We start from the raw sequence: 26,271 nt of genomic DNA on the forward strand, positions 1-26,271 counted from the left end.
GAATAAGCCTAAATTCTTCCACTATAGGCACAATTACCAAGAGAAATGTGTTCCCTCTGCTCCAGTGAGTTTCAATTTCTTTTCAGAGCCCAAAGACACATGGCATAGAATCCACTTTCAGCAGTATTAGTGGACATTCTGGCAGTGATTCTCAACCAAAAGGGCTTATCCCTCAAGGACAGATGATTCTGATATGAGTAATCTCCTATCCTTTAAAAGAATCTTCAGTTTTCTCCAAAATAAAAAGATGGTTGTTTTGGCTCTGACAGTAATTGAAACCATATATTTTAACTGGCATTGGTATTTGCAGAGCTCTTCAAGAGTTTAAGTCCAGAGAATTAATTTTCAGTCCTATCTGTACCTTAGAAATACACATGGAGCACTGTTAAAAAATACAGATACAGGCAGCACCAGATCAATACACTTAAGACACCCAAAGAACCAAAGAGACGATAGTGTCCTCCCTCATACACAATTCAAAACAAAAACAATACTAAATCATGAAGCACATGTAAGGAAATCCATCCTAAATCAGATTTTTCTTAGGAAGATTTGGTGTACTCTTCTTTCAATTTTTTGTTCTTTTTTATCTTGATGCCCCTGCTTTGCTACAGTCCTCAGTGTGTGCCTGTTCTTCCAGTACTGGGAAAGCCTTCAGACTTGAAGTTTGATCTCCCAGTGAAGGGAGGGAGGGAGGGAGAGAGACAGAGGGACACATTGGACAGAAGCCTCCCAGGCTACCATGCAGTCTAAGAAAGGTTCTGCACGGCCACTGAAGAGCCTTCAAGCCAAAGTCGGCTGTCAGAGGAGCTCCCTGTCTCCCAGGAATGGGCCTGCCCTAGTATCCCTGCCATACACAGTCAGTGACTGAGAGAAACCACAGAAGGCATGGCCTCAATGCAAATGCAGCCATGCATTTCAAAGTGTGGTAGCTGGGCCCTTGGTCAAATATGTTCTCTGTATTCTGCCTGTGCCACAGATCTCCAATGCTACAGTAAAGGGACTCACTATCCCCAGAAAACACCTTTCCCTGATTGACATCTTTTAAAGCCCTCCCTAACTATTAATCTAACTTCTCACTATTATAGGACTGGAAGAGGAAAAGGGAAAGACATAAAAAATAAAAGCAAATGTTACTTGAATATTTAACACAAATCCACAAAGTTTTCACACCTGTAAACAATGCACCAAATGTTTTATTTCTCTCAGTAGTTCATATGCAAGTAATTGACTCTCAAAGAACTTTTAAAAACACAAAAGACTTTATTACACTTTACCAATGAATTATTTCTGTCCCAGGGGATTAAATCAAATTGAAATGTTACAAATATTTGAAAGTTTATTTTGAAGCCAACTGAGATGATGAATTTATAGGTTTCTATAAATTTCTCTTAGCTCAATGTTTTGTACATGCCATCAGTACAATATAATTTCTTAATTATTTGGGACATTGTCAATAGCTGTAATTAATATGAAAAACACAATCAAATATCTCAAATCCCTGATTAAATCCAGTTTTAAAGACACAAAATACTAGCATACTTGCTATGAAATTGTTTACAATGCTCCTTTTAATAAACTGCAATTAACCACTGATATAAAAATTCTGTTTAAAGCTAGAAGTTTTGTATATGATACTTTTCTTCACAGAAAAAAAAATGATGTTGAAAAGGCAAAGACCAGCATACTGCATCAGAGATCAAACATTTAGGGCATTAGATATATATTATATCCTCTTTTTGGAGCCTACAGTAAACAATGACTAGGAAAAATTTTAAAAGTTTTAAGGCTGGTCTTAAAAAACATGAATAAAGATAGAAACATCGCCACATGTCAACAAAAACGGAGCAAGCCAAGTATGTCCACATCTTCACTTTATCATTAATTCAGTGATTTGAAATAAATGCCATGTTATAAACCATGAGCAAATTTAAAGATTCATCCAAGGAAATTAAGCACTTTTGAGTATTTTTTTAAAATGTTAACAGGCAGTATATCGCTGATCAGCAGAAGCAAGATGCAGAAAGGACAAAAATAATACTGTATTGAACTGATTCTCATAGGCTTGCTCCCTCAAAGAACACGCCTACCAGTCATCTTCCACACTGTTGTTACACACGCCTTATTTTACTTACTTTATATATAACTGGAGATTTTTCATTCTTCCTAGTAAGCATTTAAAAAACATTTCTAGGTGTGCATTAAGTGTTAACTTATGATTCCCTTAACAAGCTTTCAACTGGTAAAAAACAATTTCTGGAAATATAAAAATATTGAATTTTTCATATTTCTGAGTCTTAAAAAACTCGAAGTACAATATTTTCATGTATCAGCAAATTATAATTGTGCCATATAAGTTCATCTTGAAGAGCCTATAAAAACTTTGTGGACGCTACATTACAGAGAACTGAGTATAGACATTTTAAGGTTTGATTCTCTACGTCTTTACATTAGAGTGCAAGGAGGAAAAATAATCACCAAAACAGGTTTTTATTAGAAGAAAAATGTTTTCATGAAAAGAAAACAGGAAACATCATTTCTCCCGTTAGTGGCTTTTCTTCAGTTAATTATCTGGTTTACCAAAAATGTTATCTCAGTTCAATTATTGAGCAAATCACCCTTAAACAAAATATTCGACATCTGTCCAAAGGTTTGTGCAAAACCTCTCAAAGAACACAAGTCATTCTAAGCTCCCCTCTTATTCTTTAGTAAGGACTTTAATTAAAAACAAGCCCATTGCCCTTTGCTTCACAATTTTAACATTAATGGAAATTCCACTCTGTGTTTAAAGTGATATTTCTTTGAGCGTCTGACCCATTCAGGTGGCGGTGTAGAAGTAGACTGCCAACATAGACACGGTTACAAAATAAGAGTGAAAACTAAGAGGAAAAAATGGAAAACCCAATACTAGCTATTCTAGAAAAAAATTCTAAAACTAAAAGATTGCCCGAAAAATTCTCTTTAGCAAGATAAACAAGAGTGACTTATACACAGGACCGATGATTGGTTTTTCTCCCCATAGCAGCCTCCTGGGATCTCTGATGAAAATGGTATTTAGGGCACGAGAAGTTTCAGTGATGACTGCTTCATCAGTTTTTGCTGGTGTCTCACTGACTGTGCATCCTCAATGGCATTATATGCTCTCTGTAAAACCAAAGAGTTATTACGAATGGTAAAGACAAGTACAGGCTCAATTGGTAGAGGAGAAAGGTATAAAGCCTGGAGCTCTCCACACAGGTCCCACAGCTAAAGACAAGAATACACAGTCCACATACATAATGCAAAAGAAGACCCTCTGCCCTATTAAGCCCATAGTATATTATTTCATGCTTATATATGCATCCATAGTTATAACCAAAAGATCTTTTGAGAGAAATAATGGGTATTGTTAATTATAACAGATTTCTTTTTTAATCTTTCAGCTAAAAAACTGAGAGGATGTTCTTTAAAATAAATTGTTTACCTCTGCTGTGGTGGTATCCTGCAGGTAAATTTTCCGGAGACAGCCTTGACTGGCACTGTCTTTTTTGTGGAACAGACCCTGCTCCTGGGTTTCAAAAGAAACAACGACAGAAAAGAAATTATTCTGGAGAAGAAAAAGAAATCATAACCTTTAATTGGATGCTTAAATGTCAACTCTATTTTATAACTAGTAGACTAACCAAATACACATAATCAGGTATGATAAAAAATAAATCATTTTGGTACAAGGATAGTGGTTTCACATGTGAGTTGTTAGAATTTATGAAATTGGATGAGTACACATCTATCTGTATAAAATAATAGCTTTCTGCAGGCTATGATAAACAGCCTACAGAAACACCACTTGATAACTCATCACATGTGACAAACCAAAAAACCCTTCCTTCATTTCCTTCGCTGATAGATAAGATTCTTATATAATGTAAAATACATTGAGTCAATTCTCACCACTGATGTGAAAGAAAGTGATAACCAAGGAAACTGTAATATACACGCATAGTGACACAGTCTTTCCACAATTTGAAAACTATGTTTCATAGACTAAGGCACTCTAAATTTTGACAGTCTACAATGAGGTAAGGCTGAAATACAAAATAGTATGGTTTCATGGTAGCTTTTTTTATTTGTAAACTTCTATGAAAAGAAAATGTAAATTAAAGCCTAATAGTACTTGCATCTCTGACTATTAAATTTTATGATAAATGTTTTTCAGATAGTTTTAGTAATAGAACATAATTATCGTTTAGGAAAAAATATACCGTAGAAATTACCACCTTTAGAATAAAAATTGGTAGTTTCTTTAAAGAGGTGAAAATAAATTTATAACATGTATAACAAAAATGATACATTTCAGAGTAAAGTGAGTCTGAGAACTAAGCAAAAGATGGGTTATAATTTTTGCTAATTACTTGCTATGTAATTAAAGTTCTTTCTTAGAAAATGATGAGGAAAGACACGAAAGTATTATTATATACTCAAATTGTATTAGTATTCTATAAATGCCAAATATTCTAAAACATGAGTGTTTTAGCTATGATATTTATAATAATCTCCTAAAAGCCTAAAAAGGGAATCTTTCAGGAAGTATCTAAGATTATAGCAAAATGGGTATCCATATGAAGTAAAAAGACTTCTATTTACTAATGCTTTATTCTACCAAAAAGAAAGTATCAGCATCCTAATTCTTTCAATGGATAGACTTGATATTCCACTCCATGCAATCAAGCGCTGTCAGAAAATAAAGTACAGTACACAAATAAATTGATTACATCTTTCTTTACATTTCAGCATATAATAATAATAATAATCTCTCAAACATTTTGTCTAGTTAACTGTAAAACAGAATCACAAAGCTTTGGTTTCCATTTATTTAACAGATTCTTGGCTCTAAAGGTCTGATTCATGTTTTCTTACCTTAACTGAAATTTGTAGCAGATTTCCACAGACACTAGGAGGAGCTACAAAATCTTCAAATGGACACTGCCAGTCTATAGACATACAACCTAGGATTTCAACTTCCTTGATACATAACACTCGCCTATTTTGCAAAAGGAAACAAAAACATACAGGTAGTGATAAAGACAGTTAATTATTCCAATATTTCACTCTGCTGGAAGGCACAGGTATTTCTCGCTCAGTAAACAGTATAACCTGGCACTAAAAAAGAGTACATTAAAAAAAGGTCTAGATAACTGTCAAATAAAGAGCAAATATAGATCTACCAACTAATAAAGCAGACTTTCAAAAATTCCCCTTCTGTCAATCTTGCAAAATTCAGAAAAGTGTCTTTTTTTTTTTTTTTTGAAACTGACCAAAAAGCTCAAATCATCTTTGAAATACATAAGGAACAGGCTGTACTCTCAAGTGGGAAGCAATACAGGCAGAAGCCCCTGAAAATGTTTTATTTGGAAATTATTAATTGTCTTTACTGTCAATCATTTATACCTTCCAGTCAAGAATGTGCAAGAAATGTCACAAACCTCAAATGTCAGCAAAGATTCACATTAGGACTACTTATAAATATGAGGTTTGAACACTTTAACACTAATGTACTATATCAGAGAGAGTATCCCATTTTACTCAATAGCAACAACAACAAAAAATCACGCAGTCCTTTAAGGGCATCCACATCGATTTTCCAGGATGTGATTCAGATTAATGGCTGATATAACTATACTTGATTCTAAAGTTTCTATTACAGAAAGCTAAACCAGGAAAGTAGAAGAACTGTTAATTCTACAAATACCTAGGGTGCTAGAGAAACAAAGAAGATAGAGTTTCTCAGAGGCTAGAAAGGGAAATAAATATGTAAATAAATGCTACAGCACAGTCAGGCAAGTGCAATAGCAGAGTGTGTAGGAAATTCTTTTGGAGCACAGAAGACAGGCTGATTATGTTGGTAAAGTAGGTGGCATAAAAGCTGATTCTTAAAAGGAAGGAATTCTCTAGGTGAGAAAGGGAAATAATAGTCCAGACAAAGGGAACAATGCATTGACATATATATAGGGGTACAAAAAAGGGAAGATATATTTGAGGAATGTGGAGGTCTATAGCTCGAGTACCAGATGTATAGAGGTAAGAAAATTTGCACAGTGCCGGATCTTGAAGGGCATTTTTTTTTTTTTGCACCTTTTTAAGAAACTTTGACTTTAATCTATAGGCAATGGAAATGACACGATAACGTTTCTTATTTTAGAGTCATGGCTCTAGTGGCCAAGGAAGAGAGGTGGGGTAGACAATCAAAGTAGGAAGTTACTGTAATACTCCAATCAGGAAACAGAGGCTCAATTACAGCAGTGGCTGTGATAAGGGAGAAGAAAGAGCTAGATTCCAGATGTTTAGAAGGTAGAGTTGAATGAACTTGGTGACCAATGGAATGTGGGGACTGAAACAGACTCCTGGCACTATATTTCTCAGCAGAGGCGCTACTGAAATTTGGGGCTTGTTTGGGACTGCGTTGCGCACCGTAGGAAGTTCAGCGACCCTAGCCCCATTCTGCCAAGTGCCAAGAGTGCCATCTAATCATTGTGACAACCTCCAACATCCCTAAACATTCCAAATAGTCTCTAGGAAGTGGATTCCACTCCCCCCACCCCTTCCCCCAGTAGAGAATCAGATGATAGAGCTAAGCGTGAAAGATAACTATTACAAATCAGTGTCAGATGCAATTCACCATTCTGACTGTCTTAAAACTCTCTCTTCTCTTGACCGCTCCAATAATGTTGTTCTCCTCCTACCTTAAATTTCCTTCATTCTCTTCCTCCTGCTCTATGTTTACCAGAGGTCAAATCTTGGTCTTCTATTCGACACACTCTCTCAGGGCAGTCTCCACGATCTCAACTCCAGATCTTTATCTAAACTCCAATTATCTGTATCTATATCTGTTTCCGTGACTACTGAGGCATCTCTACTTTGATATCTCAAAGCTATGTCAAACTCAGTAAGCTCAAAAACAAAAAAATCATCTTTTTCCTCAAATTACTGTAAATGGTAATACCAACCCCCTTGGTACTCAAGCCCAAAACCAGAAAGTCATCTTGTATTCCCCCTTCTCTCCCACCTTCATTCACCAATCCTTGGTTTCTTAAGGCTACATCTTCATTTCTATCCTCATTCTTTTAGCTTAGGCCCTCACCACTTCCTGTCAGGATAACTACCACAGTCTTTGTGGTAGACAGAATTCTAAGATGTTCCCCAAGATTTTCCATCCCCTTGTACATAGCCCTGTATAATCCCTAGGACTATGAATATGATGGATTTCACTCCCATGGTTAGGTTTTATTATAAGGCACAGGTGACTTTAAGAAAAAAGTTTCTCTGGGTGGGCCTGACCTAATCACATGGGCCCTTTAAATCTGGGTCAGAGACAGAAAAGTCAGAGATTCAGAGTGTTGTTGATAATTTGAAGGAGAGAACCACATGGCAAGGAATGTGGGGTGAGCTCTAGGAGTTGAGGGCAGCCTCCTGGCTGACAGAGATCAAGAAAAGAGGGATCTTGGTCCTATAACTGCAAGGAACTGAATTCTGCCAACAACATTAAATGAGTTTGCAAGGGGCTTCTTCTGAAGAGCTTCCAGAAAGAAAGCTAACACCTTCATTTCTGCCTTGTGAGACACGTTAAGAGAACTCAGCCACGCCATACCTGACTCCACACCCACAGAAACTGTGAGATAATAAATTTGTGTTGTTTGAAGATGCTAATTTTATGAAAATTTATTGTGCAGCAATAGAAAACTAATAGTCTCTAACTGGTCTCCCTGCCTCGATTCTGATCCTCCTCCAATCCAGCATCCAAACTGCTGCCAGACGTCTCTCTACACTACAAACCTCATCATATCACTCCTTGTTTATAAAACTTGGGTGGGAAAGAAAAAAAAGAGACTTAATGTGTGTACTATGTGCATATACCCCCGTGTGAAAAGCTGCGATACTGAACAATAAAATATGAGTCTATACTTGTAAAAACATTAGTGATCTTCCACCGCTATGATGCCTGTGTATGACAACTCCAAACTCTAAAAGACTCAGCTCAAGTATCTCCTGATCTAAGAAACCTCCCTAACACCTTCCCCATGACAACCTGGTTCCCACTTCACTGGACCAAGAGTTTTTCCTCTGCCTTCAGAGTCTCTGTACATCAGTTTATCCTAGCACCTATCACACTGTGATGTCACTGATAATTTGTAGGTCCCCCCTTTAGATCGGGAGGGAACAGAAGATGTAACATTCATCTCTGTGTCCCTGTATCTGTCATACATTGATGGTGCAACAGACTGAATGCTTATGTCTCCCCAAAATTCATATTTTAAATCCTAATCCCCAGTGTGATGGTATGCGGAGGTGGGGCCTTTGTGAGATGATTAGGTCATGGGGATGGTGCCCTCATGAATGGGATTATCGCCCTTAGAAAAGAGGCCCGAGAAAGGTCCCTTGCCCTTTCTGCCATGTGAGGACACAGCAAGAAGACAGCTGTTTATAAACCAGGAAGTGGGCCCTCACCAGAAAAACAAGCTGCTGGCACCTTGATCTTGGACGTCCCGGCTCCAGAACTGTGAAAAATAAATGTCTGCTGTTTCAGCCACTTGTCTATGGTATTTTTCTTACAGCAGCCCAAACAGACTAACACAGACGGTTTAAAAAAAGTCTGTTCAGAGAACAATTTCCTAATGAAGATTACTAAAATAAAATATTATGTAGGAGTTAGGACCAAGTAGTGGAGCTGCAGCCTAATAAATTTAGGTCACGAGAACTCATATTGTGTTTTTAAAAACTGATAAGAAAAAAATACTGAGACCAAATTTTAGATGAATTTCAATATGGAAAAATTAAAAGTCCTATATATTGGAAAACTCAACAAATACATTAAAATGTCAATACTACATTGGGTAAAAAAAGGCTAATAGCATTAATTTATAAAATGCTCTTTAAATTCAGTAAGGAAAAGACTAACATAATGAAAATGAGCAAAGGATATGAACAAGCAATTCACAGAATACAAACTATAAATGGATGATGAATATATTAAAATACTCATACTCATCAGCAATCAAATAAATGTTAATTAAAACAAAGAAACTATGTTCTACCTAGTAAGTTAGCAAAAACAAAAAATTTCAAATGACAACACTTAGTCTTAGCAAAACACAGGAGAAAGGACACTCTCATTTATTGTTAGTTGTATGTAAAAAATCTGATACAACCTTTCCGATAAAACCACTAGGCAATATATAGAAAGGGCCTCAAAAATCTGTACAACTTTTAAATCAGCAATCCTCCTAATAAGAATTTGTCCTAAGGAAATAATTATAGGAAAAAAAGACTTAGCTGCAAAGATGTGTTTATAATTATACACTACTGGGAAGGAGAAAACTGAACGTCAAATAATAAGGCAGCATTTGAATAAATTATAGTGTATCCATAAATACAATATTATGTAGTCATTAAAAATCATGTTGTCAAAGAATATTTAATAGCTTGGGAAGATGATCACACTACATTGTTAGGTGAAAAACCTAGGTCAGTTAAATGTACATAATCCATTTTTTGTACATAGTTTTTATAAAATACATATGCAGTCATGAGCCACATAACGACATTTCCGTCAATGACAGACCGAATATATGATGGTGGTCCCGTACGATTAGTACCATATAGCCTAGGTGTGTAGTAGGCTATACCATCTAGGTTTGTCTAAGTATACTTTATGATATTTGCACAATGACAAAATTGCCTAATGATGCATTTCATGGGAATGATGGGAATATGGGTCCCATCACTAGGCAATGCATGACTGTACTGCAAAAATCAGATATACCAGCTAATCATCTCTGGATGGGAGGATTGCTGGTAAAGGCTATTTTTAAGGGTTACCATACAATTTACCACTCAAACCAGGACACTTGTAAGAATGAATGGGACAGCTACTAATAATTACACTGGGATAAAAAGGGCAAACCAGCTCCGTCCTATGCAAACCACAACGTATGGTTACTTTAGTTATTTTCATCTTTCTAATTATTATCTATATCAGAAGTGGGCAAAATATGGCCTAGAGCCAAATCCAACCCATGGCCTGTTTTAGTAAATAAAATTTTACTAGAATACAGCCACCCCATTCATTTACATATTGTTCATGGCTGTTTTCCCACTACAAGGGCAGAGTTGAGTACCTGGGAAACACAGTATGGCCCTCAAAACCTAAATATTTACTGTCTGTCTATTTAAAGAAATTTTGTTGACTCCTGATCTATATTATCCACAATGAATAAGCACAACTTTAGCAATAAAAGAGTTATTTTTTAAAATACTGATTTTGAAAGAAATGTTATTTTTATGTAATCATTAAAGGTGAAACAGATCAGCATAATGATAACCACTTCAGTCAAAGAAATTCCTGTTAGAAAGCCTGTCTACTAAAGCTACAAGGAGACTAAGTCATTGTACTGGTCAGGAATCTTATTTTCCTAATTGCCTTCTGAAAAGTTCTGAAAGTGACTAGATTTAAAATTATTATGATTTTTCAATTTAGTTAAAGAGAAACCAGACATATAATGTATACAGTAATATTCCCACAAAATGCCTAAATCAAAACAAGTACTAGGGGCTGGCCCAGTGGCGTAGTGGTTAAGTTTGCGTGCTCCACTTCAGCGGCTCAGGGTTCACAGGTTCGCATCCCAGGCGCGGACCTACGCACCGCTCCTCAAGCCATGCTGTGGCAGCATCCCATATACAAAATAGAGGAAGACGGGCACAGATATTAGCTCAGAGCCAATATCCCGCACCAAAAAAAAAAAAGTACTGAAGTATTAAGCAATACCAAAAAAACCCAAAAACCCTGATTTTCATTGCCTAGTGTTGAATTACTTAAAGGTATACAATTTTAAAATGAATTAACACATTGCTATTGTAGCTAAGTACAATACACAATACAAATAAATATTGGTTTTGGTCTAATCTAATGGATACAATATAAAATTATGGGTATAAAAATAAATGATAACTTGTCAAATCTGTAAAAACTGCTTTTTAGATTAATTGTTTTGTGAATATTTTTACTTAATTAATGGGTAAATCAGATGACTAGTTAACTCTCTCTTTGAAAAAGTTTGTAGGTTTAAGTCTGAATCCTGTCATTTTAGCTTTCCTTTTTCTCCTTTACATTCCGATATATTTAAATGCATTAGTTAGGAATCTAATGCAGATTTTACCTACGTTAAGTACTTTGTCTTAGTCCTACAAAATACATAACTTAGAAAGTTTTGAAAATTATTCATCTATAACCGTATTTGGAATAAGTGATGTAGGGTAAATCTCAAAAAAATAAACTTAGTAGTTTAGTCCAAGTTCTTTTATTTGGAAAAATTATCTACCACTCCCAAAATACTTAGAAAAAACTGGAAAAAATACACAGAAATAATACCATCCTTTAAAAAAGGTATGCTAGTCATCCAAAATAAAACCTAGTAACAAAAAGTGATTCATGAATTCACCGTCCATACTTGGATTTATAATTCACATGTAAAGGTGTCACTACGGCACTTATGAAGTCTACTGTAGACTCTGTCTCTCAGTAGCTGTGTAACTTGGATAAGCCCCTAAACCATGATGAGTCTCAGTTTCAGCATCTCCAAAATAAGAGGGTCAGAACAGATATCTCAAAGGACCTATCCAGATCTGTATTTTTGTGATTCTATGACAACAAACATTCTGTAGTTGAAGTGTAGTTCTCCAAATCCTACACCATTTTAGGATTTATAATTCTTATGATCTATATAATTTGCATTTGAAAAAATGTCACTTAAAGTTAATACCTATTTGTAATCATAAGGATTGTCTTCTTGCTTCCAGGAATAGCACAGTGGTATCGGTAGATCTCTCCTTCTAACTTTTTGATGTGATTCTGAAAAGAAAACAAAACTCAAGATTTGGGTAGGACATGCATCCAAATAGTATTTCCAATACTGTATGTTAGCTAATTATAATAACAGCGCTAGTTAGGAAAGAATTATTAGAAACAAAAGCACAATTCTACATATTGGCACATGAAACTGAAAAAATATTCATAGCATGTTTATAAATTAACTCCCACTGTGCCCTAAAAGACAAACCAAGTTTACCAAGTGATCTTCTGGTAAAATACATTCATTCTGTGATAACTTAGAAATTTAAAAATATCTACCAGAAATAATCACACATTTTCATTAACAGAATAAGAACATATGCTAATATAAAACTGCAACATTAAGATGACAGGGATTCTTAACCTGGGGTCCATGGAAAGACTTTGGGAGGTCTATGAACCACCTAAAATAGAATATAAAATTTAGAAAATGTGGTTTTGCAACTTTTTTCAGAGGACAGTTCATATTTTTCATCAGATTTTTTGAAGGGGTCTGTGATCCTTCTCAAAGGTTAAGAACCACTGATTTACACAGAGGTGGATATACACATAATAAAATTCCAGGATAACTGATATTTAATGTTTTTGAATATTTGGTCTTATAGATTAAATATACATGAGAAGAACACGTATGTATCAATTTATATTCCTGAGAGAAAAAAAAATGTAATGACAATATTAATATACACATGGAGAATTTCTAAGATTTCAAATAACTGGCACAATTTATTGCTAAAGGCAATTACAAGCATAAAATACTTCAAGTATAAATAGTAGCACATTAAAATACATTTATTTTCTTTTTCAACTATCTCAAAACTATTGTGACTTGAATTAGTCAACACACATTAAAAACCAATGAAAGTTACTTTTTATAATGAATGCTAATGATTATTATTTTTGACATTATCTATAATGCATGATTAAAGATCAGATGAGATAATATATATGAAAATATAGAACATAAACATACATAACAAATAAGATCTTAACATTTTATAACCAAGAATACAACACCAATATTATGAAAAGGATAATATAATCAATAATAATCACAAGCAGAGAAAGCACACTTGTTATGATTTCAAAGCTTAAATACACATTTTTTAAAGATCCTTGGTTCCCAGTCATTCCTTGATAATTACGAAAAGCCATAAACAAGAAAGATGAACCCCCAAAGAACTGGGATCTCATCTTCTGCATGGGTCCAGAGAGAGGTGGAGCTGAATAGTCACTTACTTTACACCTTACTTACGTAAATTAGCTAAAATCTTTTAACATGTATACCTTAATTTCTTTAAAGAGAAAATAAGAAATGACTATAATAACTTAGTACGTTTATTTTCAGCTTTCAAATTTAAATATATTAAAATATTTAGATCTGAGATGCAATGTACAAGAAATACTACCCACTTTCCATCTTGTATGCATTTTCATTAGTTATCAGGCTATTGCGCTTTAAACCACTGAAAGCTTTTCAAGTATAATTCATCATCATAATACACTATAGAAACCTTGTTTTCAGCACTACTAAAACCCACTACACTCTGAGATTCAGATTAAGATATTCAGTCACTGATGACAGCAGGAAACCAGATTAGTTGATAAAATATTCACTCTCCCTTTCCAAAATGCAACTTGAAGAATTTACAATATTTAGCAAAAGCATGCAATTTTTTCAAGTAAATTCTAAGAAAATAACACAAGATATGAAAAAGCAGTATGTATAATGATGTTTACCACAGCATTATTACTGTTGGTAAAATAACAGAAATAACTTTAATGTCAAATGGTCAAATACATGATGTAAGGTTACTTCAATAGACGGTAATGCAAGAATTAAGAATGAAGCATTTCCATGAAAATGGAAAAATATAATTAAAATGAAAAAGCAAGGAACACCATTTTAAATATTATATGATCCTAAGTATGTGAACCAGGATGAGTATTAAATAAAAACTGGGTGTGTATGTACATATATATATATGCATGTGTAAACAGCAATTATCCTAGGAGAATAGAGGATAAGCATAAGAGTATATCCCATGAAAACACAGTATTTGGCTTAGTAACTTTCAAAGCTTAGTATTAAAGAATACAGAGCAATACTCAGGAAAAAAAGAAAATGGGGTAAATCAAAAGATTCCCAAATAAATTATTTAGAATGTACCCATATTACAATAGGGCTAGGAGGACATAATTTTACACTCTAGTTAGTGCTCTTTAATATTTACATGTTTTTGTTATACTTGGTCCCTTAAGAACAGAAGTCTCATTTCTTTTGCATATCCAGCATAGTCTGGATAAGCAATAAATACTTCGGATCCAACTAACAGATTACAGCAAGATGGGCAAGGGATGAAAAGGTCTACATTTCTTAATTATCCATGCCCACCCTTGCCACCCACGGAACAAAATTACCAAGTCCTTTCATTAATGTGCAATCATTCTATTTCTTCCAGTAACTATAATAACACATTAAAGTTTAAAAGGCTGTCTCATATCTTAACAAAAACTAATAAATCAGACAAGATGACTGTATTTAGCTAAAATAAAGTTTCTTGAAGTTTTGTGCTTATTGACATGCAATTGTAAGAAGGAAAATCACAAGAAAAAGGTTAATAACATAAAAAGCTAAACAAACAAAAAGTAAACAATAAGAAAAAAATTTTAACAAGTTATATGATTTCCCAAATGTCAAATTTCATTAAAATTGCAATATATCCAGGAAAATTAAAAATTGTTACTTTTACCTAAGAAGGAAGGGTAATTATTAGTGATGATTTAAGACAGCATCTTGAATTAGTTACTGTGCTTGATTCTCATAGAAACTGTACATGCCGTGACATTTTTGCCAACCCTCAATTACCTAGGCACGAGAAAAGTTTGTCAGCTACAAAGGAACTGGTCTTTGGATGTCATTCTTCCTTCTTTAAAACGCTTGCTTTAAATATGAACTATTCACTTTATTTTTCGGTAACTATAGTTTAAAAATATATATAATCCAATTGAATAGTTGTACGTTAGTTTCATTTTCTTCAAATGTACAACACATTAAGTTTATACTTTGCTTTCAATTTTGGGGGAAAGAATGAAAGTTTCTAACTAAGATGTTGCTAAATCAAATTGAACATTTCTATCATTTATAAAAAAGAGAAATCAAAACATAAATTATTTTAGGGCCGGCCCCTGGCTTAGCGGTTAAGTGCGCGTGCTCCACTACTGGCGGCCCAGGTTCGGACCCCGGGCACGCACCGACACACTGCTTCTCCGGCCATGCTGAGGCCGCGTCCCACATAGAGCAACTAGAAGGATGTGCAACTATGACATACAACTATCTACTGGGGCTTTGGGGAAAAAGAAACAAAAGGAGGAGGATTGGCAATAGATGTTAGCTCAGAGCCGGTCTTCCTCAGCAAAAAGAGGAGGATTAGCATGGATGTTAGCTCAGGGCTGATCTTCCTCACAAAAAAAAACAAACAAAAAAAACCATAAATTATTTTAAAAATTAACTATGGGGACACTAATTTCAAAATGATAATTTATAATTATTTTTGTTCCCATTAAGATAATGAATCCTTTTTAAAGACTTGAAAGCAAAAAGGTTGGTTTTTAAAAACAAACATATCTATAAATTAAGTGCCACATAAGTAATTTGCCTCATTACATGTTCAACTTATATTTACATTAATTAAAGCTAATAATTATGAAACAAGCATAATCAACATTGAGATTCAATTTAAATTTTCATTTAACAGATGCTAAAGGTTGACAATGTATATAATTATAAAACAATTGCTAATTATGTAGCAAGAGTACAAAGAGGTTAATAAAGAAAAAAAGAGATTAAGGGAACATAGTCTCAAAATTCATATGCCAATTCTGATTTGAGGTCTAAAGACAGACCCAGAGCAACTGATACTTCAATTATTAACACATATGTCCCAGTTAATAGTTCCAATCTGATGACTTGAATAAATTTAGGGTAATTTGTGAAACAGTTATGTAATTCTATCATCAGGACTCACAAACACAAAGAACACATGATACACTGGACATAATAATTGTCCTTTTTCTTTGAACTTTACCTGAAATGCACATGAACACCATAAGAAAAGAGAAAATTTTCAAAATGATAGCAAAAGTGTCTGCTTCTAAGCTCAATAAAGTCTTTTACCAACTAAATGGAGAAAACACTTGATTTCCTGCATGATTTAATCTTTTATATTGATCGCTTATTCCTGTACAGTATTACCAGGAATACCACCATTTTTATTTGTAGTCAAGCCACTATGATAAGTTCAAATAAAGGTGAGAGTAGTAAAGAAAATTTCATTAAAATGACTCTCAATCTAAATAAATCAAAGACAGTCAATTAATACCACAGTTTGTTTTGATTTTTAAGGATGAAATCAAGTAGTAGTATAGGAAACATTTACTCCTGTATTTCCAGTTCTTGCTGTGTAGGCAGAAAAAGAAAGAAAATAAAGTTAGAAGCATGCTTAAAGATAAAATGTAATCATATACAGTAAAAACCAAAAGCTAAGAACAATGAAGAGTCATTTTATTTTAAAGTCAAAGTAGGAAAATATTAATAAATTTATTTTGAGAGAAAGCTAGTCACGGGAGAACAGCAATTTATACACGTACATATTATTTAAATGCAGGAAAGGTAAAACAAAAAGCCAAAAAAAACCTTAAAATTTTTTTTAAGGTTTAAAAAGATTATAATTGTACATAATCTTTTTTTCTCTCCTCCAGCTTCTGTTTACCTGAATAAATCTAGATTTACAGAACAGTCCAAATAAATTAATTTGGTTGGGAGAAAAGGAAGCAGTGAAATTCCAATAATTAGCTACAAAGCAGGAGACCAAAGTTAACAGTATTAACTAAATGAGCTACTACACAAATAGTAACAAAGCCTAAGACTTCTTTTAATATTATCCTTTCTGCACAAAAAAGCTTTGCTCCTGTGCAGAAAAAAAATATTTAACATATTACACTAAAATAAACAACAAATAATTAAATTCTACTCTACGAACCATGTTCCTTGTGTAATCCTTAAAGAAATTCGTGAATCAGGAACTTTAAGAACCACCCATGAAATCCTGTTCCTAGAAATCTTTAAAATTAAATTTCACTCATGACCATGAAAAATAGAATTTATACCTCAAATAAATCATAGCCTTCGGATTCCTGTCTGTCATATGGGCGAATAATGCCATCTTCACGGATCAGGCGAGGGGGACGGAGGCTGGACACTTCCTCAGTTGATTCTGCTGCCCTTTATAAGCGAGCAGAATAAGTATGAGAAAATATGTGAGAATCTTTCAAAATAATACAAATATATGTTGATTAAAAACTGTACTACATTCCATATCAATATTTGATTAAAAAAAAGAGTAATTTTAAATAACTTGCACAAAATAATGAGACAAATATTAAAACCAAGTCTGTCCGACTCCAAGTTCCCCTACTTTTTCTTGAAGAAAAGAAAATAGCAAAATAATAAAGGCAGGGTACTAGGTTGTCCACTCTTTGTATCCCTGGTGTCTAGCACAGTGCCTGGCATACAGCAGGTACCAATACACATTTGTGGAATAAAAGAGAAATTGAGCCATAAAAAAAGTCTCTTCTTACTCCCTTCTGGTGGCACTCTACCTTGTGAACTTGTCACAGCTTTCAATTAGACTTTAATATCCTTAACAGAAGGAAAAGTACTTAACCTACCTATGGATTCCTAGCAGCAATTAGTACACAGACACATACCTTGCACACGGTATGTACTTAATTACCTCTGAATTCCTTGGAAGGTGCTGCTGGCCATGTCTATGATGCCACCAGTCGGACGAGCCACAGCACCCACAAGCCCTTTTCCAATTCCTTTAAAGAATCCAGCAGCTCCTTCCTTTTTGGCACCTTTATAAAACCAAAGACAATGAATGCATTTTTTAAATAAGCAAGTTTAAACTCAACAAAAGCCTAAGCCAAATACTGAATTTTTTTTAACGCAGGAAACTTCTAGAATTTGGCTTTCTAAAAATGTTAAATTTAATCCTAACGTTATGACAAAACAATGGTTCTCAAAGTGTTAAAAATGGAAATTATTAGGCCCCACTCTAGACCTACTGAATTAGAAACACTCAGAGCGTTTTACCAAGTCCTCCAGGTACTCCTCAGGCATGCTCAAGATTTACAACTACTGATCCAGGAGTTCAGTCAGTACCTGTGACTGGAAGGTAAGAACTGACCAGAAAATACTCTTTTTTTATGCTCACCATCAGGAGATTTTTTCAATGTGTATCTTTTTTTTAAATATAAGAACTTTATTGAAATATAATCCACATACCACATAATTCATCCATTAAAGTGTACAAATTAAATGGTTTTTAGTATATTCCGAGTTGTGCAACCACCACCACAATCAATTTTAGAACATTTGTATTATCTCAAACAGAAACCTCATGCCCACTAGCAATCATTCCTCATTTCCACCTAACCCCTCCCCACCCAGTCCCTATGCAGTTTTCCTCCTTCCTACCTATCCCCCCAGACCTAGGCAACCACTAATCTACTTTCTATCTCCATGGATTTGCCTATTCTGGACATTTCCTACAAATGGAATCAGACAATATGTAGTCTTTTGTGACTGGCTTTTTTCACTTAACATCATGTTTTCAAAGTTCATTCATCTGGTACTTGTATCAGTACTTGATTTGTTTTTATAGCTGGGTAATAGCCCATTGTATGAATATACATTTTGTTTACCCATACATTTGCTGATGGACATTAGGGTTGCTATTACATTCTGGCTATTATGAATAATGTTTCTATGAACATTTACGTACAAGTTTTTGAGTGAACGTATGTTTTCAATTCTTTTGGATATACACCTAGAAGTAGAATTGCTGGGCTATATATATAAACTATATGTTTATATCCAGTTGTCCCAGCACCATTTGTTGAATAGGCTATTCTTTCTTTATGGATTATCTTAGCACCCTTGTCGAAGATTAACTGACCATAAATGTAAGGGTTTATTTCTGGAATCTCAATTCTATTCCATTGATCTGTATGTCTATCCGTATGCCAGTATCACACTGTCTTGTTACTGTAACTTTATAGTAAGTTTTCAAATTGGATAGTGTAATTTCTCCTATTTTGTTCTTTTTTTTCCCAAGAATGTTTTGGCTATCTGGGGTCCCTTGAATTCCCATATAAATTTTAGAATCAGTTTGTCAATTTCTGCAAAGAAGCCAACCGTGATTTTGATAAGGATTGCACCGAATAAAAGTAATGTGCTCTTTTAATAGGACAAAAAACTGAGTCAATTGCTATTGAGGGCCCAAAGGAATCTAGTTTAACTATGGCTCTGCTGAAAATAACATTCAAAGTCTGAATCACAGTCTACTACTTAACGTCTCTGCTTTCTGAGGAAAGTACATTCATTAAACAATAATTTAAGACTATGAACATAAAATTAGACAGAAATTCTCTCAATCAAATACCTAGTAGCAATAACATCTATTACATTTACCATGCATCAACTCTTCAGACTTTGTTCAGGAAGGAAACATTCTCAACCCACCTTCTACAGGTTTTGTTATTATTCCAGTCACTCCACCAACAACTCCCTGAAAGAGAAATCAATCAAGTCAAGCTGAATGGAAGGTGCTTAATTTTAAACCAACCACTAGAGGTCTCTATAGACATACTAGAAATAACTTTTTTTTAAGTTCACATTATTTGATAATGTGAAAACCATGCACATACAAGTGAGCACTGATTTTTTAAATACTATATCACAGCAAATTTTAAATGAAAACACCTTGTAGAAGTAAAATTTTATAATAGAAAGAACAGTAAAGCAGGTGAAAAGATTCTTCATCTGGCTCTGGTACCTACCAGCTATGTAACTATGGGCAGTTGATTTAATCTCTTTAAGCCTCAATTTTCATATCAGTAAAATGAGTGAGTAAAACAAATTAATCCCTAAAATCTAATTATAAATTTTAATGAGACTACTTTGTAATTTAATGAAAGTGTGGAAAATTGAAAATGAAGGGACCTCTGAAGGATAGCAAATAACTTGACAAATAAAGCACTTTAGAGGAGAAAACGACCATAACAAATCACTGCCACAAACACTGAAGTTACAGTTTCCTGAAATTATTTCCAAAATTAAAACAGTAATATGTTTATACATTCTTAATAATTGTCAAGTAATGGTAATAACTAAAACTACTTGTATATTTCATATAAATGCATAGAAGGAGAACTGAAGGATACACACTATATTGAAAAGATTAGATACCTCTGGAAAGAAATGAAGGGTGATCAAAGAGTACTTTATAGACTTACCTATAATGTTTTCATTACTTAAAAGGAGAACTTATAAGTTCTTATAATTACTTATAAGGAGAATATTCATATATTGCCTGTATAATTAAATAGTATTCATACATTATCTGTAAAATTTTTAAAGTACTGAAAAGTAGTGAATGGCAGTTCCTGGTTCATAATGCTTACTTCTACAACTCCCTTCCACAGCAATGGTCAATTGATGACGACCTGAAGAACTCCTCCTTTCAGTCACCATCATTTACTGTATTTCTCCACTTTACTTCCTCCCCCTTCCACACCAGTGCTAACCTGCTGTCATTACACAGTTTTCACTCCAGCCCAAGTGCCAAACTAAGTCTGGCATTTAGGGGACAGATCTGATGGTGATAATGGGGAAGGAGAGCTAAAAAGGAAACAGAAAAGTCCACAATTTATCACTAGTGCCTTTCTGACACCCCTACTCAAAGCAGTATTCCAAGTTTCATACACCCAGCTAGAGTACATCTTCTAAAGTGTATATAAAAATGGAGGGTTTCTTGAAGATTCAGCAGGAGACTTACTAGGAGGAAGCCCTTTCCTCCTCTGGCCAGGCTGTCTCCGAAATCTTTAGGCTGTCGACCCATCTCTTCTCTTCTTTTTTGCTGATATTCCTTGTCCATTGTGATTGCTGCCAAACCTTTTCCCACAGAACCGGTAATTCGAGATACAACTCCTGCTGCACCACCTATCAAAAGGCCCAGAGAAGTAAGTCACATTGTTTCTTTAAAGAGCATTACCACAATACACAGCATGCGACTACTTTAAACTAGCAGGTGCTTAAAATTCTGTCTCATATACAAAAACGCAAAAATTTATTTTTCCCAGTTCTCATTTATCAAGAAGAGAAATAAAGTACATTGATTCAACACTACACTGACATAAAAAAACCCAGCAAGTCAGTGTTAAATAATTTTTCATTTAAGAACAAGGTAACACATCTTTTAAAAAGGATTAGTAGAGAAGTGATACTTCCTTTAAAAAATATAATTTGTTTTTCATAAACAATGTATTTTATAACTATAAGAAAATATATACATATATACAAATATGTGATACATACCTACTGTGTGTCCAAAGAGACTTCTTACTCCAATCACTAACCCCTCAGCAAATTCTTCAGGGCCTTGAACAGCACCCTGGCCAAAAAAAAAAAAAGCTTGCTATTTAAAATTTAAATAAGTTTAAGACTTTTAGCCTAGTATTTTAGGGTTTCTATGAAGATACAGAATCTGTAAAGATCCATAAACACTGTGATGACACAGTTTTCACCCTCTAACTGAAATACTGTGTTTGAAATACTTTCAACCCACATGATCTCAGAAAATCCTTTAAGATGACAAAAATTGGATAGGAGTAAATCACAGGTTTCAATCACAATGTGACATTGGCCTCCCAATACCAAGTGCCATCAGATGCTAAGGCAAGCACTGGTAACAAAACTAACAGCCCACATAGTTTTGGCTCTCTTGTCCCCCCATTTATTCTCTCTGCTTTGTTATTCTAAAACACTCACTACTTTGGGCTCCTGGATCCTTTAAGTGGAGGTGAACAGGTTAGAGGAAAGCTTGAATATGGAGCAAAGTCAGCTTTTGATGCCCCATTAGTCCTTTCCATGATGGTGAAAACAGCCTTGAAACAGTCTTAATCTACCCAGCCCTCTTCCTTACAATTACATTAAATCCTGAAAAATGTGGGCACGTTTTATTGCCCAGATACCAGAAATTAATTAATTTCTAAAACAATCCTTTAATGTTATTTCAAGTAATTTTAAATAAAAATATAAAATTGATATATTTTTGTTACTTGAACATTACTCAATTCCTAGATACAATTAAAATACAAATTATTTAACATTAAAAAAATAGAACATCTATTTTTCTATATCTACACTTGAAATAAATAAAAGATCAATACCTGGAAGGGTTCATAGAATAAAGCTTCAACTCCTTCAGACAGACCTCTAATTAATCCAAATGGGTTTCCAAGCACATCCAAGCCCAATACAAGTACATACATCTGTTTCAAGAACTAAAGGAAAAAAAAGTAAATTAAATCCTTTACAACTGTTGTAAGAAACATCACGATGCAATAGGAAAAGGTCGGGGGGGGGGGGGCTGATTAAATTAGGTTGTTAAAGAAAAGCTATGTGGAAATGAATATATAATTCAGTAATTGTTAGTTATTTTTATTATTATATTATTATTATTATTACTATGAAACTAGATAAGGAACAATTAATAACCAAAACAAAAACAAATGAAAATGTATCCTTATTTGGACATGTAATAACCATAATGTCTATACACACCATAGAAGAAAGGACTTTCCAGTAGAGGAAGGAAAAGGGGATGTCACTCTGGCGTTCACAGTATAGCAATGGTACCTCAGTACCCTGAAATAACTTGTACCTCACTGTCCATACAATTTGAACCACAGAGTAACTTAGGCATGGGGAGGAAAGTGGCTTAGAATTCCTCTCGAAATTCTACTAGACTACGCTTAGAAACTGTAGTCATTGAAGAAATAAAGTGTAAAGACTCCTAAATCACTATTGTTTCCTAAAGTGGTAAATATATAATTGCAAAGGGAAAAAGCCACTAGAGGAAACTTTTAAAAAGTTATATACAGAGAGAGAGAAGTCAAGATGGCGGCGTAGGCAGAGTCTGAACTCACCACCTCCTGCGGACACAGCCAATTTACAACTACTCGTGGAAAAATTACCCCTGAGACAGAACTGAAAACTGGATAAGAGGAACTCCTGCAACAATGGACAATCCTAACTGAGGTAGAAGAGGCAGAAACTCCCTTCTGGAGAGGAAAAACGCTGCCTTCACAAGCCGCAGCACCTCACGGCTGCCAGGAGCAGCCCCCAGGTACGCAGCCTCCCTGGAGGAGCGGGGCCCTGAGTCGGGGAGCACCCCCGCTGTCGGCATTTTGTGGACCCAGCACAATCGAGACGAGTGGCATAATATCTGACTTTGCCTGCTACTAAAACATTGGGGAATACCCCCAGAAAAGCTGGTTCACAAAGAAATTAAAACCAGCTCTTAAAAGGCCCACACGCAAACTCACCCGTTTCAGAAAGCAACCTAAAATCACCAGAAAGAAAGGTGCACAGTGCTTTGGTGAAAAGAGACTCACCTAATAGGCCCTGTGTGCATCTTGGTGAGAGGTGGGACCTCTCCAGGGACTGGGACATTGGCGGCGGCCATTGTTGTGGCCTGGTGTGGGCGTGCTGACACAGACACCATTGGAGTTCTCCCTGGGGCCTGCTAGTCCAGGGTCTGCCCCACCCGCTAGAGCACCGATTTAATCCAGCTCAGCCAGGGCAGGCAGCCCACCCTAGGGACTGGCCCCACCCAACAACAAGCCCTCAGGCAACTTGTGGGCCTACATAGATTGGTGACTGGATTCTCTGCAGCCTGGCAACTGAGCCAACTTCAGTGGGGCAGGGAGTGCACAAGGAGCAGGTGGAGAGTGTGGGGCGGTGGTGGAGTGTGTGGGGCTCCCGCCGTGGAGAGACTGGGTCCGCTTTGGGAGGTCGGGGCGCGCACACGGGGCAGTACTGTGTTGACTATATGTGTGGACCTGTGGGCGGCAGGGCTTGTCAGCTGCAGAAGACTTGTGCTTCTCAGAGACCCACATAGGGGGTTTGCCCCACCTTCCAAAGCCTGAAACAATTGGGTGCTCCCGAGCCTGAGGCCAGCCCCACCCAGCTGCAATCCTCAGAGAACTGACAAGAGACCTAAAGGCTGGAGGCTTATAGCAATTTTAAGGCCCTGAGCCTAACAACCTGCCACACTGGGGGCCTACTCACTTAAAAGAAATACTGCAACACAAATGTGGTATAAGAACTTGCAGCCAACTGTGCTGGGGCTCCCCACACCTGATAAAGAGACTGAAGGGCCCACAACAACTACAAGCAGCTGAGCATTACAACAGCTGCCCAGGAGCATAACTTGGCCTCCCTGGGCACCTACAGGGAGAGCAAACAGGCCACAACAGAAGGACACACGTAGCCCACATAGGGGTCACCCCTGGAACATTGAGAACTGAGGGAAGCACTCGGCAGGCCTCCTAAGCCATCACTTACATAAGGTCACCTATTCAAGAGCAGGAGACGTAGCTGACCTACCTAATACGTAGTGACAACCACAGGGAAAGAGGCAAAATGAGGAGGCAAAGGAATACATTCCAAGTAAAGGAACAGGACAAAACTCCAGAAAAGGAACTAAGTGAAACAGAAATGAGCAACCTACCTGACAGAGAGTTCAAACAAAGAGTGTTAAGGATGGTCACTGATGTGGGGAGAAGAATAGATGAACTCAGTGAGAATGTCAACAAAGAAATGGAAGATATAAAAAAGAACCAATCAGAAATGAAGAATACAATACTGGAAATGAAAAATTCACTAGAGGGACTCAAAAGCAGAGTAGTGGATACAGAAGAACGGATCTGTGAGCTGGACGAAAGACTAGAAGAAATTACCCAAGCTGTACAGGTAAAAGAGAAAAGAATTAAAAAGAGTGAGGACAGTCTAAGGGACCTCTGGTACAACATCAAGCACACTAACATCTGTGTTATAGGTGTCCCGGAAGGAGAAGAGCGAGACAAAGGGGCAGAGAATCTATTTCAAGAAATAATAGATGAAAACTTCCCTAACCTAAGGAAGGAAACAGACATCCAGGTAGAGGAAGCACAGAGAGCCCCAAACAAGATAAACCCAAAGAGGCCCACACCAAGACACATCACAATCAAAATGTCCAGAATTAAAGACAAAGAAAGAATCCTAAAAGCCAAAAGAGAAAGTCAAGTTACATACAAAGGAAACCCCATAAGGCTATCAGCTGACTTCTCAGCAGAAACCTTACAGGCTAGAAGAGAATGGCATGATAGATTTAAAGTGCTAAAAGGAAAAAACTTACAGCCAAGAATACTCTACCCAGCAAGGTTATCATTCAAAATGGAAGGAGAGATCAAAAATTTCCCAGACAAGCAAAAATTAAAGGAGTTTGTCACCAAGAAACCAGTGCTAGAAGAAATGTTAAAGGGATTGATTTAAGGGGAAAAGAGAAGATCACAAATAGGAAAAATTATCTATTTCCATGATAAGAGGGTAATGGATTTAATGCACAAAAAAGAGGTTAGATATGATAGCAAAAACATAAGAGGAGGGAGGAGGGGAGTTAAAGAGTAGAGCTTTCAGACATAGGTCAAACTAAAGAGACCATCAATTCTGTATAGAAGGAGGAAGGAACAGAGAAGGACTACTAAAACACTGAGAAAAAAAAAGTTAAAAAATGACAGTAAGTACATACTTATCAATAGCTACTTTAAACGTCAATGGACTAAATGCTCCAATTAAAAGGCATAGGGTGGCTGACTGGATAAAAAAACAAGACCCATATATATGCTGCATACAAGAGACACACTTCAGACCTAAAGACACTCACAAACTGAAAGTGAAGGGATGGAAAAAGATACTCCATGCAAATGGCAATGAAAAGAAAGCTGGGATAGCAGTACTCATATCAGACAAAATAGACTTTAAAACAAAAACTGTAAAAAGAGCCAAAGAAGGTCATTACATAATGATCAAGGGAACAATCCAACAAGAGGATATAACACTTGTAAATATTTATGCACCCAATGTAGGTGCACCTAAATATATAAAGCAACTATTAACAGACATAAAAACAGAAATAGACAGTAACACAATAATAGTAGGGGACTTGAACACTCCACTTACGCCAACAGATAGATCATCCAAACAGAAGCTCAATAAGGAAACACTGGCCTTAAATGATACACTAGAACAGATGGACCTAGTAGATATATACAGAGCATTCTTTCCAAAAACCGAAGAATACACGTTCTTTTCAAATGCACATGGAACATTCTCCAGGATTGATCCCATATTAGGACACAAAACGAGTCTCCATAAATTTAAGAAGATTGAAATAATACCAAGCATCTTTTCTGACCACAACGGTATGAAACTAGAAATC

The 26,271-nt window shown here is 35.6% G+C and overlaps 1 protein-coding gene across 1 annotated transcript in view; it reads right to left on the reverse strand.

Annotated features, from left to right (window-relative positions):
• Nucleotides 1-1,178: 1,178 nt before the first annotated feature.
• The window catches only part of VPS13C (vacuolar protein sorting 13 homolog C), a 176,509-nt gene continuing 151,416 nt past the window's right edge, over nt 1,179-26,271 (reverse strand). Inside the window, exons 74-83 of the mRNA XM_014780787.2 lie at nt 22,178-22,291; nt 21,324-21,399; nt 20,785-20,948; nt 19,470-19,515; nt 17,677-17,800; nt 17,051-17,165; nt 11,793-11,881; nt 4,897-5,020; nt 3,464-3,547; nt 1,179-3,144 (exon numbers count right to left, since the gene is read on the reverse strand). Of these exons, the coding sequence (XP_014636273.2) occupies nt 3,055-3,144; nt 3,464-3,547; nt 4,897-5,020; nt 11,793-11,881; nt 17,051-17,165; nt 17,677-17,800; nt 19,470-19,515; nt 20,785-20,948; nt 21,324-21,399; nt 22,178-22,291 (1,026 nt within the window). The 3' untranslated portion in view covers nt 1,179-3,054. The remainder of the gene's footprint in view (nt 3,145-3,463; nt 3,548-4,896; nt 5,021-11,792; nt 11,882-17,050; nt 17,166-17,676; nt 17,801-19,469; nt 19,516-20,784; nt 20,949-21,323; nt 21,400-22,177; nt 22,292-26,271) is intronic.

Source organism: Ceratotherium simum, chromosome 3 (assembly GCF_057802395.1).
Source record: "Ceratotherium simum simum isolate JZ-2026a chromosome 3, ASM5780239v1, whole genome shotgun sequence".
NCBI classification, from domain to species: Eukaryota; Metazoa; Chordata; class Mammalia; order Perissodactyla; family Rhinocerotidae; genus Ceratotherium; species Ceratotherium simum.